The sequence below is a fragment of the Micromys minutus genome (genome assembly GCF_963924665.1).
Source record: "Micromys minutus genome assembly, chromosome: 10".
NCBI classification, from domain to species: domain Eukaryota; kingdom Metazoa; phylum Chordata; class Mammalia; order Rodentia; family Muridae; genus Micromys; species Micromys minutus.
The window spans coordinates 30,678,400-30,698,368 of NC_137979.1; the positions used below are offsets into that span (position 1 = coordinate 30,678,400).

General features: G+C 38.9%; 1 protein-coding gene across 2 annotated transcripts in view; it reads left to right on the forward strand.

Annotated features, from left to right (window-relative positions):
- Nucleotides 1-7,346: 7,346 nt before the first annotated feature.
- SUZ12 (SUZ12 polycomb repressive complex 2 subunit) overlaps nucleotides 7,347-19,969 on the forward strand; it is a gene marked incomplete at its 5' end in the record, with an annotated part of 39,698 nt that continues 27,075 nt past the window's right edge. For both annotated transcript variants that reach the window (XR_013975154.1, XM_080922624.1), the window contains 4 exons: nucleotides 7,347-7,617; nucleotides 9,051-9,097; nucleotides 9,179-9,243; nucleotides 13,803-13,871. Coding sequence is in view for 1 of the 2 variants with exons in the window: in XM_080922624.1 (XP_080778750.1) it covers nucleotides 7,347-7,617; nucleotides 9,051-9,097; nucleotides 9,179-9,243; nucleotides 13,803-13,871 (452 nt within the window). The remainder of the gene's footprint in view (nucleotides 7,618-9,050; nucleotides 9,098-9,178; nucleotides 9,244-13,802; nucleotides 13,872-19,969) is intronic.

The window sequence follows — 19,969 nt, forward strand, 5'->3', positions numbered from 1 at the left end:
CAAGCAAGTTGTATGCTCCAGGTTCCATGCTGGGGTGGGCTTTGGTGATGGACCAGCCTTTCAGTTTTATCTGCTCCTGTAAGCAACCCCATATCCTTCTGAGTTACCCCAATAAAACTCATTGGTTCACCAAGTTGGATTTTGATAGTGTCTGTACTTTGGTCTGTCTTTGGATCCCTGTCTGCGGTAAATAGAGGTGTGTTACCACCTCCCCAGGAAAGATTTTGGTCACACAACAGCAGTGTAGCATGGAGACCCTCACCAGGTGTATCCTGGATCTTCAGATTCTCGACCAACCTTATGAATTATCAGCCAAATGAATTTCTACTGTTTATAACTTGCTCAGAATGTAGTATGTTCTGTGACAGCAGTCAAATGAACTAAGGAACATATAGTACTCCCCCCTCCCCAGAAAACTGAAGCAAACATTTATTTTAGAAGCAATAAAAAGAGGGCATGGTAGCATAGTCCTTTACCCGAAGTCTCAGGAGGCAGGCAGATCTCTCTGTGAGTTCTAGGCTAGCTTAGCAAGTTCAAAGCCAGCCAGAGCTACAGAATGAGAGCTTGTCAAACAACAGCAAAAGCAGCCGAACTTGGAAGTCACTATGGGACTAAACTCTTTCCTAGACAGAGAATGCATGAGAAATAAGGATACGCTTTTGCTTACAGTATGGATATATCCCCGTGAGTCCACTGTAAGCTGAAAATAAAAATGCATTTGCTGGCTCCCCTGCTTCAGGGAGCTGTTACTTTACTCTTCAATAAAACCTGGTTTGCTTGCCCTTAATATTGCCATATTAGCTCAGCGACACTGTGCACAGAAAAATGTAATTTGTTTCCCATTTTGAGCATGTAATGGGTAACGGAACGGGAAGCTAGATGCAGCTGCCAGGGCCATGAGAGACATTGTGTAGCACCAGCTTTTGAATAAAATAAAACTGAGGGCTAGGGAAGCAGCATGACTGGGGGAGTGTTTGTGCAGCACAGACAGAGCCTGGGTTCGTGTCAGCTCCATAGAAACCAGGTACAGCAGCTCAAGCCTAAAATCCCAGCACTGGGTGTCGAGAGTGAGTAGTGTGTGTGTGGGGAAGCAGACAAGAAAATCAAAAGTTCAGGTTTGAATTCAGTTATTGTTAGGGTTCAAAACTAGCCTAGGATACCTGAGATCCTGTCTCAAAAACAAACACAACTAACCAAACAACAACAAAACAAACAAGCACACCTACAAATACACACAGAGAACAAACACCAAAACAACAAACAACTCAATAGGCTACAGAGATGCGTCAATCAGTGGTCAAGACCATTTGCTTCTCTTCAAGATGTCAGGTCTCAAAGAAACCCTGGACAAGTCTCATTCAGGACCTGTGGTTCCTCCTAGCACATCTCACTACCCTAAAGCTCTCCATTGTTGGGGCTGGGTGTGGAGTCCCTTGGCCTCTTGACTTGGGCTTGTTCCTGTCACATGCACCCTCCAGGCCTCACTGCTCTCTCAGGAGCTCCGTGCCCTTTCTTCCTCCTTTTCTCTTTTTCTCTTACAGAGCCCTGTCTCCTCTCATGGCCCTGTCTGTTTTGCTGGCCCTCCCTGATCAGTCTGGACTCTTCCACTCTGGCTATTCTCTCAATTAATCCTTCTCCTCAACTCTACCTAGGAGTGGTCATGTCTCCTTTTCATTCAGAGGACATGAGGTCCAGATTCAAGGTCGAGATCAGTTGGGTCAAAACCCGTAACTCTAGCTCCAGCCGATCTGATACCCTCCAGTGGATGCTGCACTTAGACATGCACATACCACACACTAATAAAAATAACAGTACCGATGCTGATACTGAAAAACTGGGTGTGTTTGTTTATACCTATAGCCCAGGCACCTGGGCTAGATCTTCAGAACTTCAAGGTCATTGATTTCAATGTTTGGGCTACCTTAGACTCAGAGTAGGAAGAAATAAACACAAACACACACACTTCTTTTTTTCTTTTTTTCTTTTTCTTTTTTTTTTTTTTTTTGAAAAAAAGGCCCAAATTGAAACTTCCAAGTAAGGTCTCTATTGAATGCATATTGTTTTCATATCAAGATAAAGTTGAAAAAAAAAAAAAAAAACGGTAAGTTTAACCACAAATCAGGAATGGGGTTGGGAAGGAAGGTCAGTGCACAGCCCTAGCCTTAGGGATAGGAGAGGCACAGGATAGGAACCATAGCAATGCAAAAAAATAAAAGCTTAACTCACAGCCTCCCTCCCCTCCCTCAACCCTATTAGCATTCTCTGAGAGGACAAAAGGAGGATCTTAATGGGCTGCACAAAGCTCAAGGTCAGTTTAGGCTAAATAACGAGACCTTGCCTTATAAAATTAAAACTCTGGGCTAGGGGTACAGCCCAGCCGGTAAAGGATGGAGGAGCTGGTAAACTAGTGTGAAGAGCCCTGGGACTGGCCCTCAGCACCCTATAAACAGGGAGTGTTAGTATACAGGCCTATAATCCTGGGCAGAAGCGGAGGGATCAAGAATCCAAGGCCATCTTGAGTCTTAACTCCTTGCTGGCTAACATTGCATACATGATATTTTGTTTCAAAACAGTAAAGAAGTTAGACTTCAAAAAATGAAAACACAGTGAGGTACCTGGTGGTGGTGCATGCCTCTAATCCCAGCACTCAGAAGGCAGAGGCAGGCAGATCTCTGAGTTTGAGGTCAGCATGATCTACAGAGTGAGTTCCAGGACAGGCAGGGCTTCACAGAGACTGTCTCAAAAACAAACACCACCCTCCCTCCAACAAAACAAGATAATATAGATCATAGGCTATCTCTTTTCATGTACTCTTACTATGAGGCAAAACAATCCTCATCCTTACTCCTGAATTTTGAGGTCTATTCTGGAATGCACAATTCTTGCATTTAGTGACTCTCACTAGACGACACTTCTAGAAGATAAGTGTGATACAGTGGTGGAAAAGAAATTTAGCAAATAGTAGCATTCCTTTCAATATATAAAAGAATAAAAGCTGAACAGAGTGCATTGGAAATCAGTTGGGCTGTAGACCTAGCTGCAGTGTAGTTTAGATTTCTCCCTGAGAATCTTCCTGAAACTGGGGAGCTTCCTATCTAACACCTATGTAACCTATGATTGGTGCCATTCAGGAAAACATATTGAATACCTATTGATTAGAAGGCTGTTGAATACACTTGTAACTGGATAGTGTATGTTATCTTTCTTCCTTCCATTCTCTCTCTCTTTCTCTTTCTTTCTTCTTTCTTTCTTTCTTTCTTCCGTCCTTCCTTCCTCCCTTTCCTTTGTCTTTTTAGAGAGAGCTTTAAGTAGGCAAGGCTAGCCTTGAACTCCTGATCCTCCTTCCTCTGGAATGCTGGATAGTGGCACAATGATCCCAACTCCTGGCTCTGCAACTGGGTTTAATTTTAGCCCTTCCCTTTACAAGCCGGTAGGAGGGTTACTTACTTAAATTGAAGTTCACGTGTATGTATGTGTGTGTGTGTATGCAGTGTTTTGGATACTATCATTAATGTTTATGGTTGCTATCTGGATAAATGCTCAACAAATATCACTTTACTTCACTTTTTAAATTAAATACAAGTAACTTTTGCCATAGTTTTAAAAAATGGGTATAATAGCTATTTCCTAACACAGGGCTCTCAAACTCCAACTTTAGACAATTTGGCTCAGGTGGTTTGTTTTCCCTCTGGCTATTAGTGTCAAGTTCCTTCTTGTCCCAGGGGCTCTAACTATGGCTTAGTACCCCCACTTATTATTTCTAGTTAACTCTAGACACACACACACACACACACACACACACACACTAGTGGTTTATTATGAAAACCTCATAACAGGTAGCAAACATCCCATGGTTCTTATGTTTTCCTTTTCCTAGACAAAGGAAACAAAAATGATATAACATTTAATCTTAAGTTTTACATAAGATGAGCAAACCATCCCTTCACACTGCTGTCTATTGGGCATGTTGGTGCTGTTTTTATTGTGGGGCATTTTTGGTTTTGTTTTGTTTTAAAGCTGAATCTAACTATATTTCCCTCAAAATTACCATAAAACTTAACTAGTTTACTCAGAGACTGGCAAATATTCTACAGTGCTTATAAGCATTTTTTTTGTGTGTGTAATTTCAGCCCTTGACTTTAAGTGGATAAGGGTAGATGGGGGAGAAATACAGTGTATGTTAAAAAATAAAAAAAACAGGAGGCTGGAGAGATCACTTAGTGGTTAAGAGCACTGACTGCTGTTCCAAAGGTCCTGAGTTCAATTCCCAGCAACCACATGATGGCTCACAACCATCTGTAATAAGATCCGATGTCCTCTTCTGGTATGTCTGAAGACAGATACAGTACTTGTATATAATAAATAAATAAATAAATCTCTTAAAAAATGAAAACAAACAAACAAAAAACCCCAGAATTGATATATCTTGGTTAAGTTTTAGAAAATGCACAGATACTTATGCATGTACACCCACAAACCCACATAAAACAAAGACAACAAAGAAACAAAACAAAAATTGCTATCTTGGTTAACTTTTAGAAAATGCACAGCATATGTACTACCCGGACACAGTACTCACATCTATGGCATTGCACACTGGGGAGAGTTTTATGGTTTTGGCTGGAGAATCGAGGTTGCCCTCTTTTGAAAGAAATTTTAAACATAGGCAAATTCATTTTGATTGTAAAATGAGCACAGAGAAACTGTATTGTAGTGATACATGAAAGAGCAGCTAGATAAACAAGTCATTTCATCTCCCTGGGTATGTTTTCTCAGCTGTAAAATAATGCCCATGTCAAAATTAGGAAAAAGCGAGTTAGTGTCTATAAGAGCATATTGACAACTGCAGGTGATAAAACAATTAAAAAACAATCCCTATTCTTCTCTCCTTACAGACACATCTGGTCATGTGCTGGGAAAAATGAGAAGAAATGGAGCTCGGCCTTTGCCTTTCAGTCCCAGGTATGGCATGAAGGAAAAAGACATCTGGAAAGCAGCCTAAATTAATTGTTTGGTAGGGGAATTAAATATCTGTATTATTGACAGTGAATTGCTACCACAAATCTCAAAAGCACTTGTCATCCCAAGTAACAAGGAAGCTAGAGAAGAGCAACCTAGAGGTGCTCTGTAAATGCTTTCTGCCTGTCTGCTTAGGATGCTGATGAAACTGAAATGACCCTTCAATTAATTAAATTTGCCTCAAGTCAAAGTTTGCTTTTGTTTTATTTTTGCATTCTATAAGACATTCCCGATAAAGAATGTAAAAGTGAGAAAGTGAGAATTTGTCAGTAGTGACTCTGTCTCATAGCATGGCTGGCTTGTTTATGTTTAATGGTGGCCAGCACAGATGTGTAACATCACACCAATGCCTGATACTGCCATTTGCTTCAAGAATACCCAAATCCCTCAGGTCCATTTCTCTTTTCGTCATTCATGATAATCTTTCACTCGGTTATTTGACTGTATCTGTCCCTCCGTCCTCTCCCTCCCTACAACTGAACCCTGACAAATGGTACAGAGGGAGCGTTTTGACAGTTATATTTATGGCTAGTTAAATTAGCACTCTAGTTTGTAACTCGATATTTTTGGATTTGCTTAGAGTGATTTAATTATCCAGACCCTGACTGAATTTCCTAACACTATAAAGCAAAAGGGCAGCTAAAACTCCAGAAATCTTAGTGGGGTGGCATTAATCAGAGATGTACTTCAGAAATCTAAAGGGGAAATAGAACATATACCTATTTTGCAGTAAGAAATATTCTTAAATACTGACTAGTATAATGAGAGAGCAGTCTAAAGTTTCTTCTGAATATAAAATATAGGGTGGGGTTGGACATACAGCTCTGCAGTTAGAGCATTGTTGCTTTCACAAAGACCTTGATTTGATTCCTCTGACTCCAGTTCCAGGAGACCCAACACCTTTTGGTCTGCAAGGACAGCAGCACACACTCGTGCACATATACTTTTTAAAATGATTTTACTTTATATGCATTGGTGTTTTGCTTGCACATATTTCTGTGTGAAAGTGTCAGATCACTTGTTTCAAGTGTTCCTCCATGTAGCTCTGTCTTGGAACTCACTCTGTAGACCAGGCTGGCCTCCCAACTCACAGAGATCTGCCTGCCTCTGCCTCCAGAGTGCTGCAAATAAGGAAAGTGCCATCATCACCCAGCATAGTAACATTTTTAAAAAGTGAAAATATAGGCTGGTTATTTTGTAACTTGAAATTCAAACCGTTCAGAATAAGCCAATTTGTACCAACAAACATAGACGGGTCTGTTCATCTTTTTAAGCAAGACACTCAAAAAGACAGAGTACCTCACAAGCTTTTTACAGTACAATAAATAGAATCTCAAGGAATGCCCCTACATCGAATCACCTATTTCTCTTGGAGAAAATAAAAGTATCTACTTTGCTCGCACCGTGTTGAGAAGCCACAGCCTTAATTCCAAAGAATCCTGAAACCTCACAGCACTTAACAAAACCAAGTCTCCTTATTTCTGAGAAATGCCCGCCACAAAACAGATCGCTCCCTTTCGTAGGCGAGCCCATTCACGTCCGACAACCCTGTGGTTGCGCTGGGGGATTTCGGCCATGGATGACTTGGGGCACGTGGCGACCAGGAGACCCGATCTCCTTCTGCCTCCGTTGAGATCAGACTGTGAGCACACATCAACCCTTGGGCAGGTCACTTCCTGAGACCACACAGTCTCCCGATCCGCGGAGGATCTCAGTTCCTTTCAAAGGCCCTTCGCCGAGTTTCCCCGACACCCGCCTCTCTTCGGGGGTTCTCTACCCCCCTGGGGGCGGCGACTGACGAAGCTCTCAAGGCGAGAAACGCCTGTCTAATCCACTCACTGGTCCCCCTCTGCCCACAATGCACCGGGACCAGCAGGAAGGCCGCTCCGACCCCTAATTTTCCCGCGAATTCAGTTCAAAGAGGCGGCCCGGCCCGCGATCGGCAGCGCGCACGGGCCAACCAAGCCGCGCCTCCGCGAGAAGCGCCTCCGCGTGACTGACGGGGGAATCCGCGGACCAACGGGCTGGGCAGCCGGGCGGCGCGCGCTCCCGCTGGCCAATCAGAGCGCCGGGCGGGGAAGTGGGCGGAGCGAGGCCAGGGTAGGGTGAGCGGCCTCCGAAGCGGAGCGGGGCTCGGAGGAGACACTTTTTTTTTCCTCCCTCCTTTCCCTCCTCTCCTCCTCCCTTCCCTTCCCCTCTCCTCCCCTCTCTCCTCCTTCCCCCCTCGGTCCGCCGGAGCCTGCTGGGGCGAGCGGTTGGTGTAGCAGGCGCTCACTCTCCGGGGCCGCCCGGCGGGTAGCTGGCGGGGGGAGGAGGCAGGAACCGCGATGGCGCCTCAGAAACACGGCGGTGGGGGAGGGGGCGGCTCGGGGCCCAGCGCGGGGTCCGGGGGAGGCGGCTTCGGGGGTTCGGCGGCGGCGGTGGCGGCGGCCGCAGCGGCTTCGGGCGGCAAATCCGGCGGCGGGGGCTGTGGAGGCGGCGGCGGTTACTCGGCCTCCTCCTCCTCGGCGGCGGCGGGGGCCGCGGTGTTACCGGTGAAGAAGCCGAAAATGGAGCACGTCCAGGCTGACCACGAGCTTTTCCTCCAGGCCTTTGAGAGTGAGTGTGAGAGGCTTCGAAGGCAGGAGCGCCCCTCTCGAAGCGTTCGGGGCGCGGGGCACTCCGCCGGGTTCTCGGAGAGTCCACTTGGTTTGGGAGTGGAGGGAGGACTCGAGGGGAAACGTCCCGGCTCTTGGGGTCCTGAGCAGGTCCCTGACTCCCGGAAGGTCCGCCTGGGGGCCTCCCAGGTTTAGGACAGCTTTTTAGGTGAGGACGTGACGGTTGAAATAAGCGCAGACAGATCCTGAGACGAGTTCGTGTTTTCTTTCACGCCTTTCCTACTCTACAAGTATCGGGGTTCTAGTTGTAGGTTTCGGGGGACAAGATACATCCTGTGCGGAGATGAGTGTAGTAAAACCGAGGAAAATGTCATTGGTTTGAAATGCCTTCGCATCCACTTGGGCTGCGTGTTAACACGCACCATTTGAAACCATTAAGCCTTTCAAACCCGTCTGCCCATTTTATGGATATATAGACTGAGAGAGACAGAATGAGCAAGCTTCCTCTCAGTGGACAGACTTGAGTTGTCATACTTCCAGAACACTTTTTTTTTTAATCTCAGTTTTTTTGTTTTAAAAGATGCGTGGAGGGCGAAACTGACTTATTTGGAAAGGGAGCCTACAGCGTCTGGAAACAATAGAATTTATAAACATTTTGAAATAAATAAAATTACTTAGTGGATATTATATCCTGATTGTTTTGCTTCTTTTTTGTGTAAACAGTGGAATTTAGCTGAGTATTTTTACGGCCACTTGAATAAGAATACACTCAGCTTTACCGCTGAATCTCTTTATTTACTATGTTACCGTGGCATATGTCACGGGCTTGGTGTCAGCTGTGCTTGGAAAGACGTTTTACATTGTCTTAATACTCTTCCTTCATTTTTATTGGTGCTTCACGGAATTCTGACTGGAATTTAATACAAATCATTTTTACTTTTGAATATTGAAGCAAATATTAAACCTGCTTCGGAGGCGTTATTCTTTCGTTTAATATGCTTTTACAAAAGTCTGAAAAGCTCTTAAATATAAACAACTGAAGGACAGTATAAGAATTGTTTGTACATCTTCTAAAATATCTCCTTTTGCTTTGATTTGAAACTAAAACTAAATTAAAGATTAAGTGGAAATTTAAAACTTTCTAAATGTTATAAGAAAACCAATCCTCTAGGAAGGTTTTAACTACTAGCTTTCAGATGAGTCCACCCTCAAGAAATCAGTTACCATTAAGAGTGGGATTTTTTTTTTCTAATACTGACTTCAGTTTCTGGACTTTGGTTTTAATATAATTATTAATCTAGGTATAAATATGTAGTACACTATTTTCATATTGAGAGATTGTTTTACATTGGTTAGGATGTGGGTTGTCCTGGGCTGGACTGAGAATTTACTGACAAGTTCATTAATGTTTGGATTTTGTTTCCTGTTACCTAGAACCAACACAGATATATAGATTTCTTCGAACTCGGAATCTTATAGCAGTAAGTAGTCAATGAAATTCACCAATATTATTTCATTCTTATAATTTCATCTTTAATTTTAATATTTTTAATTTTTTATAGCCAATATTTTTGCACAGAACTCTTACTTACATGTCTCATCGAAACTCCAGAACAAACATCAAAAGGTATGGCTTATGAATCTTTATTTCAAGCTGATCAACTATTAGAAAGTTCTGTTTTAGAGTCGGGGAGAGCAGCTCAGGAAAATGCACTTTAAAGCTTTTTTTTCCCTTAAAGTTCAGATCTCGTATTAGGAAAATTGAAAGATCAATTTGTTGAAAAATTTAAAAGTATCTCTTTTGTAGTAATTCTAGTTTGTCACTAGTTTATATTACAGTATTTAGTGAATGATTTTACTGACGACTAATTTTTTTACCCTGTATTATTAGTTATTTTCAAGTTTGGTTGCTTTTTTGGGACTTAAAATGATTTCTAAAAAGTCGAGGCTATGTATCTTTGATACTTTTGAAGTTAATAGAAGGATCTCTAAAAGTGAGACGTGTTGATCATCTGGTCTTAAAGCAGGGTCTGGAAGTGTTATTCCAAACTTTTTTTACTGAATAAACTTTCTGTATGATATTTAGTACTTACTCAGTTAATACAGAAGACAAGTTTCTTGATTTATGTGCAAGATTTACTTACTGAGCATATCAAAGTGAAGCACTTTATATTGAAAGGAGAGACCTTTAAACTTTTGGTATCAATATAATCTTATTGCTAGTTTGTTGAGTTAAAGTCTTTTTGCTAGGTAGACCTAGCTGGCCTGATAACTCACTCTATAACCTAGATTGGCTAGAAACTTACTATTCTGTTTCAGTACACCTTTCTGCCCCCACAGCTACTGGGATTATAGTTGTGAACCACCACGTCTGTCTAATAGTCTTGACTTAATACAGTCATTAAGCTATTTTAATACATTTTGAAACTAAACTGCTTAGGAGGCATCACATTTCTAGAGCAAGTTACAGTTTTATAAGGGCATCATATTTTATTATGAAGACTTGAAATGTACAGAAACTGTCTTCTGGTAATTGAGGGACCTGTGAGTAAGATAAATTATTTTCATTTAATAGATTAAAAGTTGCTAAGCACCCAAATAACTAGGAGAAAGATAACAAATTAGACAAACAGAATTAGATTATTTACTTATCAAGGTACTTCATATAAAGAAAAAAATGTCTGTAGATGTTTTATTATTGAAATTCAATAACAAAACTACAAAGTATAGTTTTTTGTAATATAAACCTACTAGAGAGAAATGTAGAATCCTTTTTGTTTTGGGGAGGGATTAGAGAGTAGTTTACTCAATAGGGATTCACAGTTTCTGTCTTCAGGTCGGCTAGCTATTCACTCTTATCTTTAAAGACCTTTCTTGGCTTGTGGGTTATACACAAAGGTAAGCCAGATTTGACTTGTGGTCTGGAGTTAATTTACACTCGATTCATTCCGTTGAACTTTGAATTCAAACTTTCTTAGTTATTCTAGGATATGACCTGATTTTGATTTTAAAATGATAAACTTTTAAAAAAGTTAAATTTGGAATAATTTATGAATAGATTTAAAGCACATTTAAAAATGTATCATTTTCATAACATGTTTGCTTATTAGACTATTTGTCTCATTAGACATATGCCAATAGAGACAATACAAAAAGTTGGGTTGAGCTGGGCATGGTTGCAGGTTCCTTTAATTTAGCACTTGGAATAGCATTGGCAGGTGGATCTCTGAGTTCAAGGCTGCTCTGGTCTACATGGTGAGTTCCAGTGCCCAACACTTATATAATGAGACTGTGTCAAAAATAATGCAAACTTTGGGTAATAGAAACTTTTTCTGATTAATGCCCTTTGGGTTCTTAAAACTTTGGAGATTTTGAAGCAAATTTGCTAGTCTAGAAACATTTAAATCTCACTTAGATTATTTCCTTACAAAAATACATAGGGATTATTTAATTCTCTTGTTATATATAACTTCAAGACTTAGGACTAAGACCTTTTAGATGAATGGTCTTTGAAGTTAGTGATGTTAAAGGTGTATGTTCCACAGTGATGCTTTTGCATGATTTTTGGAACTCAGTTCTTATTATTATAATGTATATATTTACATTTATGTATATGTACTATTAGTATAACGGTATTTTGTGGGGGAAGGGTACTGTTGGGAATTGAATTCAGGGTTTTAGGCTTGATAGACAGTTAGCTATTACTACTTAGCTATATCTTTAGCTCTCCTGTTACTTACTCTCTTTGAAGTCATACCATTGGTTATAATATTAATTCTGGTGTTTTTGTTAAATGCATACTTTAGTCTTCATAGAAGAATTCAAATACTAGAGGCTTACTCTACTGTGATACAGTAGGATTAAAGACGAGAACACTTATTTAGTGGTTTTAAAAATTTATTTGAGAAAGGATTTTTCACAGTGAATCCAAAGCTAGGCTGGAAGTTGTAATCCTCCTACCTCATATTCCTGGGCATTCTGATTATAGGAATCCAGCTACATAACTCAAAGAGATTTTTATTGAATCTTGCTTTATTATATATCTTTTTAAGTAATTTGAAACCCTTCCGGTCCCCTCTACCCTTAAACTTCTTGTAATTTTAATCATTTTACTTTTTGGTGACCGTATGATTACTACTTATTTCATTTGTTAGTCTCAGTGGTGGTATGGTGTTGATCTTGTAAAGTTGTGCTTACTATGGGAGAGGTGTAATTTTCTGTAGTTGGCCCTACAGAAAGCTGGATTGCTCTTATCATCTTACCTATTTCAAATGGTTGCTGCTGTTCAGTTCTAGATTCTCCTAAATGAAACTCAACATTGGAAAAAATGTTTTGATTTTTGAGTCTAATCCTTTTTTCTGCAGACAAAACTAAATTTTTTTCTTAGTTATTATCAAAAATTACCATTCTTTTTTGTTTTGTTCTATGTGCATTTAGTGTTTGGTCTGTATGCATGTCCCTGTGAGAGTTACAGATTTACATGGGGGTGAGACATGGCAACTGCCATGTGGGTCCTGAGAATTGAACTTGGGGCCATCTCTCCAGCCCTGCAACCCTGTTACTATTCTACTACTCTTTAAGTATTTTAAGTTAAGTGGTTAAAGTTAAGTACTAAAGCAATTTTTAAGTCCTTCAGTATTTATACTGAATAGTTTTTAGTAATGAGCCTAAGAGCCCTTCAGTTTCTTCTTATTTGTAGATTGAAAATAGATCTCTTTTTTTTCTAAACTACTTCTTAATATGCTCTGTGATAAAAACTTTAAATTTGTTATTGTTATGCTAGAGACAGTTATGTTATTCACCTAAAATATATACAGTTGCAGTCTTTCAATATTTTACTGTAACCCTTCCCTATTTTTATTAAAGCAGTTGAGTATTGGCCCAGTAAAGTGGCTCACATTTGTCATATGAAGTCTGGGAGGGCACAGAAAGGAGGATACTTGTCAAGAGCCAGTTTTTGTTTTTTAAGGCTTTTTTTTAAAAGGCTGTTTTTGGAGAATAAGCAAGCCTTCTGTACATTTTGTCATCTACATATAAGTATTATCAAATTATAACTGGAATGCATTGAACTTTTCAATTCCTAATTTTGAAAATATCTCTGTAAAAAGAGAAACACTTGTTTCTAACTAACAAATTATATGAAACAATACTTTTATCCCTAGAATATAGCTCATTTTGAAGAGTAAGATGGGGCATATTTTGTAAACCACTCAACTTTAATTACTTTGGAGTGTGTGTGTATTAGAAATTTTTTTTCTTTTAAACAGATTTAGCCAGATGTGGGGTATGCCTATTAACCCAGCACTCAGGAGGCTAAAGCTGTCTTGTGTTTGAGGACAGTCTGAGATTATAAAGTGAGTGATAGGCCAGTTACAGCCATATAACAAGACCCTCTATCAAAAATCAGTGTCAAGTTAAAGTATAATATATAATTTTATGATTGGATTGCATGTACCCTAACTTTATTTATTTATTTTTTGAGGTGGTTGTTTGTTTTAATCTTTGGTGTGGAATATTGTTTAACTGATCCTTTGAGGATATTTTATGACCAGCAGGGCATGGTGGCATATGCCTTTAATCCTAGCACTGGGGGGCAGAGACAGGGAAATCTCTTGAGTTCAAGATCAACCTGGTATACAAAGAGAGTTAGTTCTAGGTCAGCCAGGGCCACACAGAGAAACCCCTGTCTCAAAAAGTAAAAAAACAAAACCACAAAAAAAAAAAAAAAGGATGTTTAAAAAATATATAATACTTTGAATTTGTTTGGCTCAATCTGATACTGATGCTTATTTAAATATCTACTAAGTCTTGTGGCAAAACTATATGCTTAACAAAAAAGTAAGCATTGCCCTTTAGGAAATTACAGTCAAGTAATAGAAATAAAATAGAGAGGTTTTACATATAGGAGACTTGAAAAATAAGTAAAATGAAATGCCATGAGTAAGGAGAATTACTCATGACTGGGAGATAATTACAGGAGGTTTCATGGAAAATAATATTAATGGTTGAGCTTAAAGGCATGTCTACTTGTATTATATTGTCTCAATAGTGTGTTCATTGTTATGCCTACTCATCTAATTTAAATTTTAAAGTAATAAAAAATCAAATTTCTGCTTTGTTTATTGCAGTATAATTTGTGTTTTTCCTAGTTGAGAAGTGATTATTGTGCTTATCTGTTTCTTCCAGGAAAACATTTAAAGTTGATGATATGTTATCAAAAGTAGAGAAAATGAAAGGAGAGCAAGAATCTCATAGGTAAGAGAATGTCAGTTTACACTAAGTGATATACTTGAGGAAAGAGGGACAATTAGATTGGCCTTTTCTCTAGTGATCACCAAGGTCAGTGGGAGGTGTTTTTTTTTTTAAGTCTTAGAACCAGTTGCTCCAGGTGTACACATGAGTCAGAAATTAATTTCTGTAGCATCTCTGGCAGAGAATCTTCAAGACTGTTTTACTACCTCTAAGATTGGGAACTGTTTTACAGGACATATTTCATTATTGCTTATCTTTTAGCAATTTTTGGTATTTTTTAAGTCAAATTTTTTAACATAGGCACTTGGTCTTAATCTTACTAATTCACCTGTGGAGAAGTGGCAACTAGTATTCATACTTTGTGCTAGGTGTCTCACAGTATTGTATTTCCTCTTAAGTTAGTGCTTCTCAGTCTTCCTGATGCTGCGACCCTAAATATAGTTCCTCAAGTTGAGGTGACCAACCAATTATTCTTGTTGCTAAAATTTTATAACTGTAAGTTTACCACTGTTATGAATCATAATGTAAATATCTGTTTTCCCATGGTCTTATGTGATCTCTGTGTAAGGGTCATTTGATTTCCAAAGGACTCACAACTGTGGCTCTAAATAATTTTCTTTAAATATCAGAGAGAGATCTCATTTTTCCTTTCCTTATTTATCTCTTATATGCAAAAAATACTCATACTTTTAGCTGAGCATGGTGGCACATGGATTCCGAGTTCAAGGTCTGTTTGGTTTACAAAGTGATATCTAGGACATCCAGGGCTCTTAAACAGGGAAACCCTGTCTCAAACCAAAAAAGAGACAAACAAAAAAATTTAATAATGTTCCATTTAAATATTTCCAGGAGCTAGGGTGCTGCTTATTTGTGTATTGACTATGGAATATTTAGAAACTGGAATTTTTGAATAACTTTCTACCTATCCCTCAATGTTTGTGTTGGAGATTGAATACAGATTTCTGTGAATGTTAGGCAAGTGCTCTAGCAGTGAGTACTTCAAAAATATTTTAAATAGGATAATTGTGGTAGTGTATTTTCTTTTCCTCAAAGTTTTTTTTGTCTGTGGAGAAAGGGTTTGCTATTTATATAAATAGTCTGTCCTCAAACTTATGACCCTCCTGAATTAGCCTCCAAGTAAAGAAAGCCATATGCTGTATAATATCTTTCCAGTCAAAACAGGATATTGTCCAATTAGTGTTGTGATAAAACATACTGACCAAAAGCATATTGGGAAAGAAAAGGCTTATTTCTACTTAGTCCATCACTGAGAAAAGTCTGAACTGGGAGTCTAGAAAGGAAAACCCGAAGACAGAAACTGAAGCAGAGGAGTGCTTTTTACTCCCAAAATTTGCTCCCAAAATTTGCTCCCAAAATTTGCTCAACCTGCATTCTTAAGGATTCCCCAACCCAGGGCATGGTATCATTTGTAGGGAGCTGGGTTCTCTTACATGCATCATCAATTAAGTATGTGCCTTACAGGCAAATTGGGGCTAGGAATTTCTGGACTGGAGTACTGTTTTTTTTTTGGGGGGGGGGGGGTTGAGGATTCTCTGTACCCCTGCCTGTCCTAGACCTGACTCTGTTAGGCTAGCCTTGAACTCGAAGGGCCTCCTGAATGGAGTAAATTTGACATCAAGGTTTCCTCTGCTGTAAAATGACTACTATGTCTAGTTGACATAAAACTAGCAAACACAGATCATACACTTAATTTGTTTTCTTATTTAGTGATTTGTTTGACACTGGATTTCTCTGTGTTCTGGAACTTGCTTTGTAGACCAGGCTGACCTCAAAATCATAGAAATCTGCTTGCCTCTGCCTTCTGAGTGATGGGATTAAAGGCATGCACCTTTAATACTATGCCCCTCATAATTTGTCTTCTAGTTCTTTAAAGATTTTAGGAGTAATAAGCCAATAAGTGGAAAACGTGATCCCTTTATTTTTTTCAAATTGACAACAATTCTACAATGTCTTAATTACCATAGCTGTGTAAATCTTTTGTTTTTTTGAGATGATCCCACTCTGTATAATACCAAGTGGTCTAGAATGCACAGTGTAGATCAGGCTGACCTTGAAATCACATAGGTTTGCTTGTCTCTGCTTCCTGAGAACTGGGATTAAAGACATGAACCCCCCCATACCTGCCTGGCTATATAAAATTCTTGGAAGTCCTTAGATCAACTCCTAAGTATCCATAGTCATGTATATACACTTATACCACATACACTCAAAATTATGAACACTGGCTGGCCAATGAGCTTCAAGGGATTACCTTGACCCTAGTGCTAGTGTGTACCTAGTCTTGTATCTCCCCAGATCCTTGCCCACAGTTTTGAAAGGCAAATTTTGGGTGTTTGTTTCCATTACTGAGTCTCTCTATATAACATCCTAGCAGCCCTAAACACACTTTGTAAACCAAGCTGACTTGGAACTCAGATCACCTGCCTCTACAGTAAATTGGTCTTTTAACCTTCAAGATTTGTACAATACTTTCTCAGTGTTGTTTCCTGAGCTAATTTGAGACCCATTTTTCAATCAGTTCCCTGTTCTGTTCCCTGTCCTAGTACTGTTATTTCAGTGCAGTTCTCATCTATAGATTACCTGTAGCCCCATTGTTATGTTAATGTATCACAGGGTTGTTGGGAGTAGCTTAGATATCAGTATGTAATGCTGGTACTATAAAAGTATGTGGTCCCTTATCAAGTTTATTTTTAGAATAATGTAAGTCTTTGTTCCTTGACATTAATCAAAGTTTAAAATCTTCAGCCATATGCAAGAGTCATATACATTTCTCCTCCATTTATCTTCTCTGCATTGTCACAGACCTCATTGAGTTTGATAGAGCTGTGTCCCTTCAGCATTTTAAGTGTCCTCTTCAGGAATTCAGTTTCTTGAGCACACACTTTATTCCCATGCCTAGTGTATTTCATTCCCCAGAACTGAAGGTGATTTTCTAAATTCACAGGAATATCACAGTACTGCAAACTAAAATCTATTATATATCAAAGTGCCTAAGTTTTTTGAAATTTATAGAAAATATTAACATTATGCAAAATAAGTTTGTAGTCTGTGGTTTTAATACTTAAGATCTACAATTGTCTTATATATTAGTTATAGAAACTTGTTAGAAGAAATTATGGACAGAAAAAAGAATTGTGAGTCTCATCATGGGTTTTATTTTTCTTTTTGATATTTCAATATGGTTTCTCTATATAATCCTGACAGTTCTGGGGTTTGCTCTGTAGATCAGACTGGCCTCAAACTTACCTGCCTCATTCTTTCCTAAGTGCTGGGTATCACCATACCCTGCAGTTACTTCCTTTTTTTTTTTTTTTCCTTTAAATATGTAAGTACACTGTAGCTGTCTTCAGACACACCTGAAGAAGGCATTGGATCTCATTACAGATGGTTGTGAGCCACCATATGGTTGTTGGGGATTGAACTCAGGACCTCTGGAAGAACAGTCAGTGCTCTTCACCACTGAGCCATGTCTTCAGCCCTAGTTTTTGCTTTTTTTGTTTTGTTCTGTTTTGGGGTTTTTTTACGTTTATTTTTACTTCAGTTGTGTGCATATGCACACACTCACTACCTGATGTATGTTTGAACTTAACCTGAGTCCTTTGATTTTTGTTTCTGTTTTTAAGATTCGTTTATTTTATGTATATGAGTTCACTATAGCTGAGCCATCTCTCCAGCCCTAGTTTTTGATTTTTCTAAGATGTTAGTTTGTCACAATAGATGAGAGTTATTTTGATACTAAAGTCCAATGGTTAAACTATCATTTATATACATTATTATTTGCAAAAGTAGCATCTTCAAAAGTAGCATAATTTAAAAAAAGAAAATTAAAAAAGTAGCATACTTCAAAGCACCTAGCAACTTTTAGCAACTCAGTAGGGTCACACTGATACTTTGCACCCATTTTTGTTTCTCCTTCCTCTTTTGGTGTGTTTGTGGATACCTAAAATACATCTCTCTCTTTAGCTTAAAATACCTTATGTCTCCTCAAGCTCTTGGTTTTGATGTTCAAGTTTGAGTTTGGAGGTTTTGACCATGCATAATGGCTTACTAGAATAAGTAAATTCTCATGTTTTACGGTAGTTGTTTAACCTAGTAGTAGGATCCTAGGGAATTCTTTTGTAACAATTCTGCTAGCTTTAGGATTCTCTAATCAAAACTTTTTATTGTTGGGGAGGGAGGTGTTGTAGATTTTTTTTGTTTTTTCAAGACAGGGTTTCTCTGTAGTCTTGGCTGTCTTGGAATTTGCTCTATAGACTATACTGGCCTGACTCACTCAGATCCTCCTGCTTCTTCTGCCTTCCAAGTGCTGGGATTAAAGACATACACTACTACTGTCTGACAGCACTCTACTTGTAAATGTATCCCCATTTACATAAAGCACATAATGTAAACTTTTTGAATATTGGAGTTTGTTTTAAAGGTATCTTTTAGGAGCAGATTAGAAGTAAAATGTCTTATGTCTTATTATCATTTTGCATTCTTAGTTTAATATTAGTAACTAGAGAAATCCCCTGAAAAGTTTACTTGAATTAGAGTTTTTGTTGTAAGCTATGTTTCCTAGGTAAGCTTTCAACTTTCTATTCTTCTGCCACCTTTAGCTTCCCAGATGCTGGCATTATATTAATTTGTTGTTTTTTTTTTTTTTTTGTAGTCATTTTGTTGGGAATTGAACTCAGAGCCTTGCACTTGTTAAGCAAGTTGTCTAATTTTTCAGAGGCATCCCTAGTCCCAAAGGCCCTTTTATCATTGTTTCTGCTAAAACCTAAGCTTTTGAATCACCCTTCTTCCTTTTGTAAACAGTTCTTTTGGGAAGCATCTTTTTCTACAATAGCAAAGTCTGAGTCAGGCATTAGTGGTACATGCCTGTTAATTCCAGTACTCAGGAGGCAGAGGCAGGTGGCGGTCTGAGTTCCAGGACAGCAAGGTCTGTGACACAGGGAAACTCCATCTCAAGGATATAATGAAAGTAAAATGTCCTCTTTTAAGGAGGGAAAGAAATGGTCATCTAATAAATAGTGAAAGGAAAAGTACAGGGAAACCATGAGTACAAGAGAAGCAGTTCTTGTTTAAATTACTGAACATGGGAATATAATGACTATCTGGCAAATGTCGTGGCCACGTCTTGTCTGGAGAAATAAGCTGAAATATGAGACAAATACAGGAATGAAATGGTGAGGGACACAGAGCGTGTAAGTGGTTCTGGAAAAGGGAACCATTTGATGTAAACAAGGTGCCCAAGAAGGGAGAAAAGCAGGAGTGGCATGAGTAGCCTCGGAAAGATGCCTATGATCTGATAATACAGGATCTTTGAGCCTGTATAAATAAAGGCAAGCAAGGTCTTGTGGGGTGAAGTGGTAAACGCCTTTAACTCTTATCACTAGGGAAGGCCAGCCTGGTCTACAGTGAGTTTCAGGATAGAAGTTACACTGTGAGATCTTTTCTTGAAAAATACTTAGTCTTTTAGTCAATAGATACATGATGTAGTCTTTATCTTGACAAAACTATTAAATTCTGTGTATATACATATCTTTGTAGTTCTGGGGATGGAATCTAGAACCCTGTACAGTTGCTCTATTAAACTATAGAACTAAAGAGATTATTTTAAACTGTACTTTTGGCATTAATAGCTTTTCACTGCCCTTCTATTTTGTAGATAATATTCAAGCTTCTTTAGTTGGTTGTGTATATAGTTCTCCTATGTCTGTCCTTTTTAAGCACCCCAGTCAGGATTTTAAGGTTTTGTTACTTTTTTCTTGTACTGCAGGCTGGCCCAGAACTCTTTATGTAGCTGTCTTATATAGTCTCTAGAGTTCAGATGTTTATCAGTCGTCTTGTGTCTTGAAAAGGCTGTTTCCTTGAAGTCATTTACTACCTCTGGCTCTTAAAATCTTTCTGCTGCCTCTTGTGCTGAGATAGATAAACCCCTGTTTGACCTTTGTATTTAAAAGTACCTGAATTTTAGCCAGAAAGTAGCATGAAAGTGCTTACAACAAACATATGAATCATTTTCTCCTTTTGTTTTTGTAGCCTGGGTTGGCCTTGACTTTATGAACTCCCTGCATCAGCCTCCAGAGTGCTAT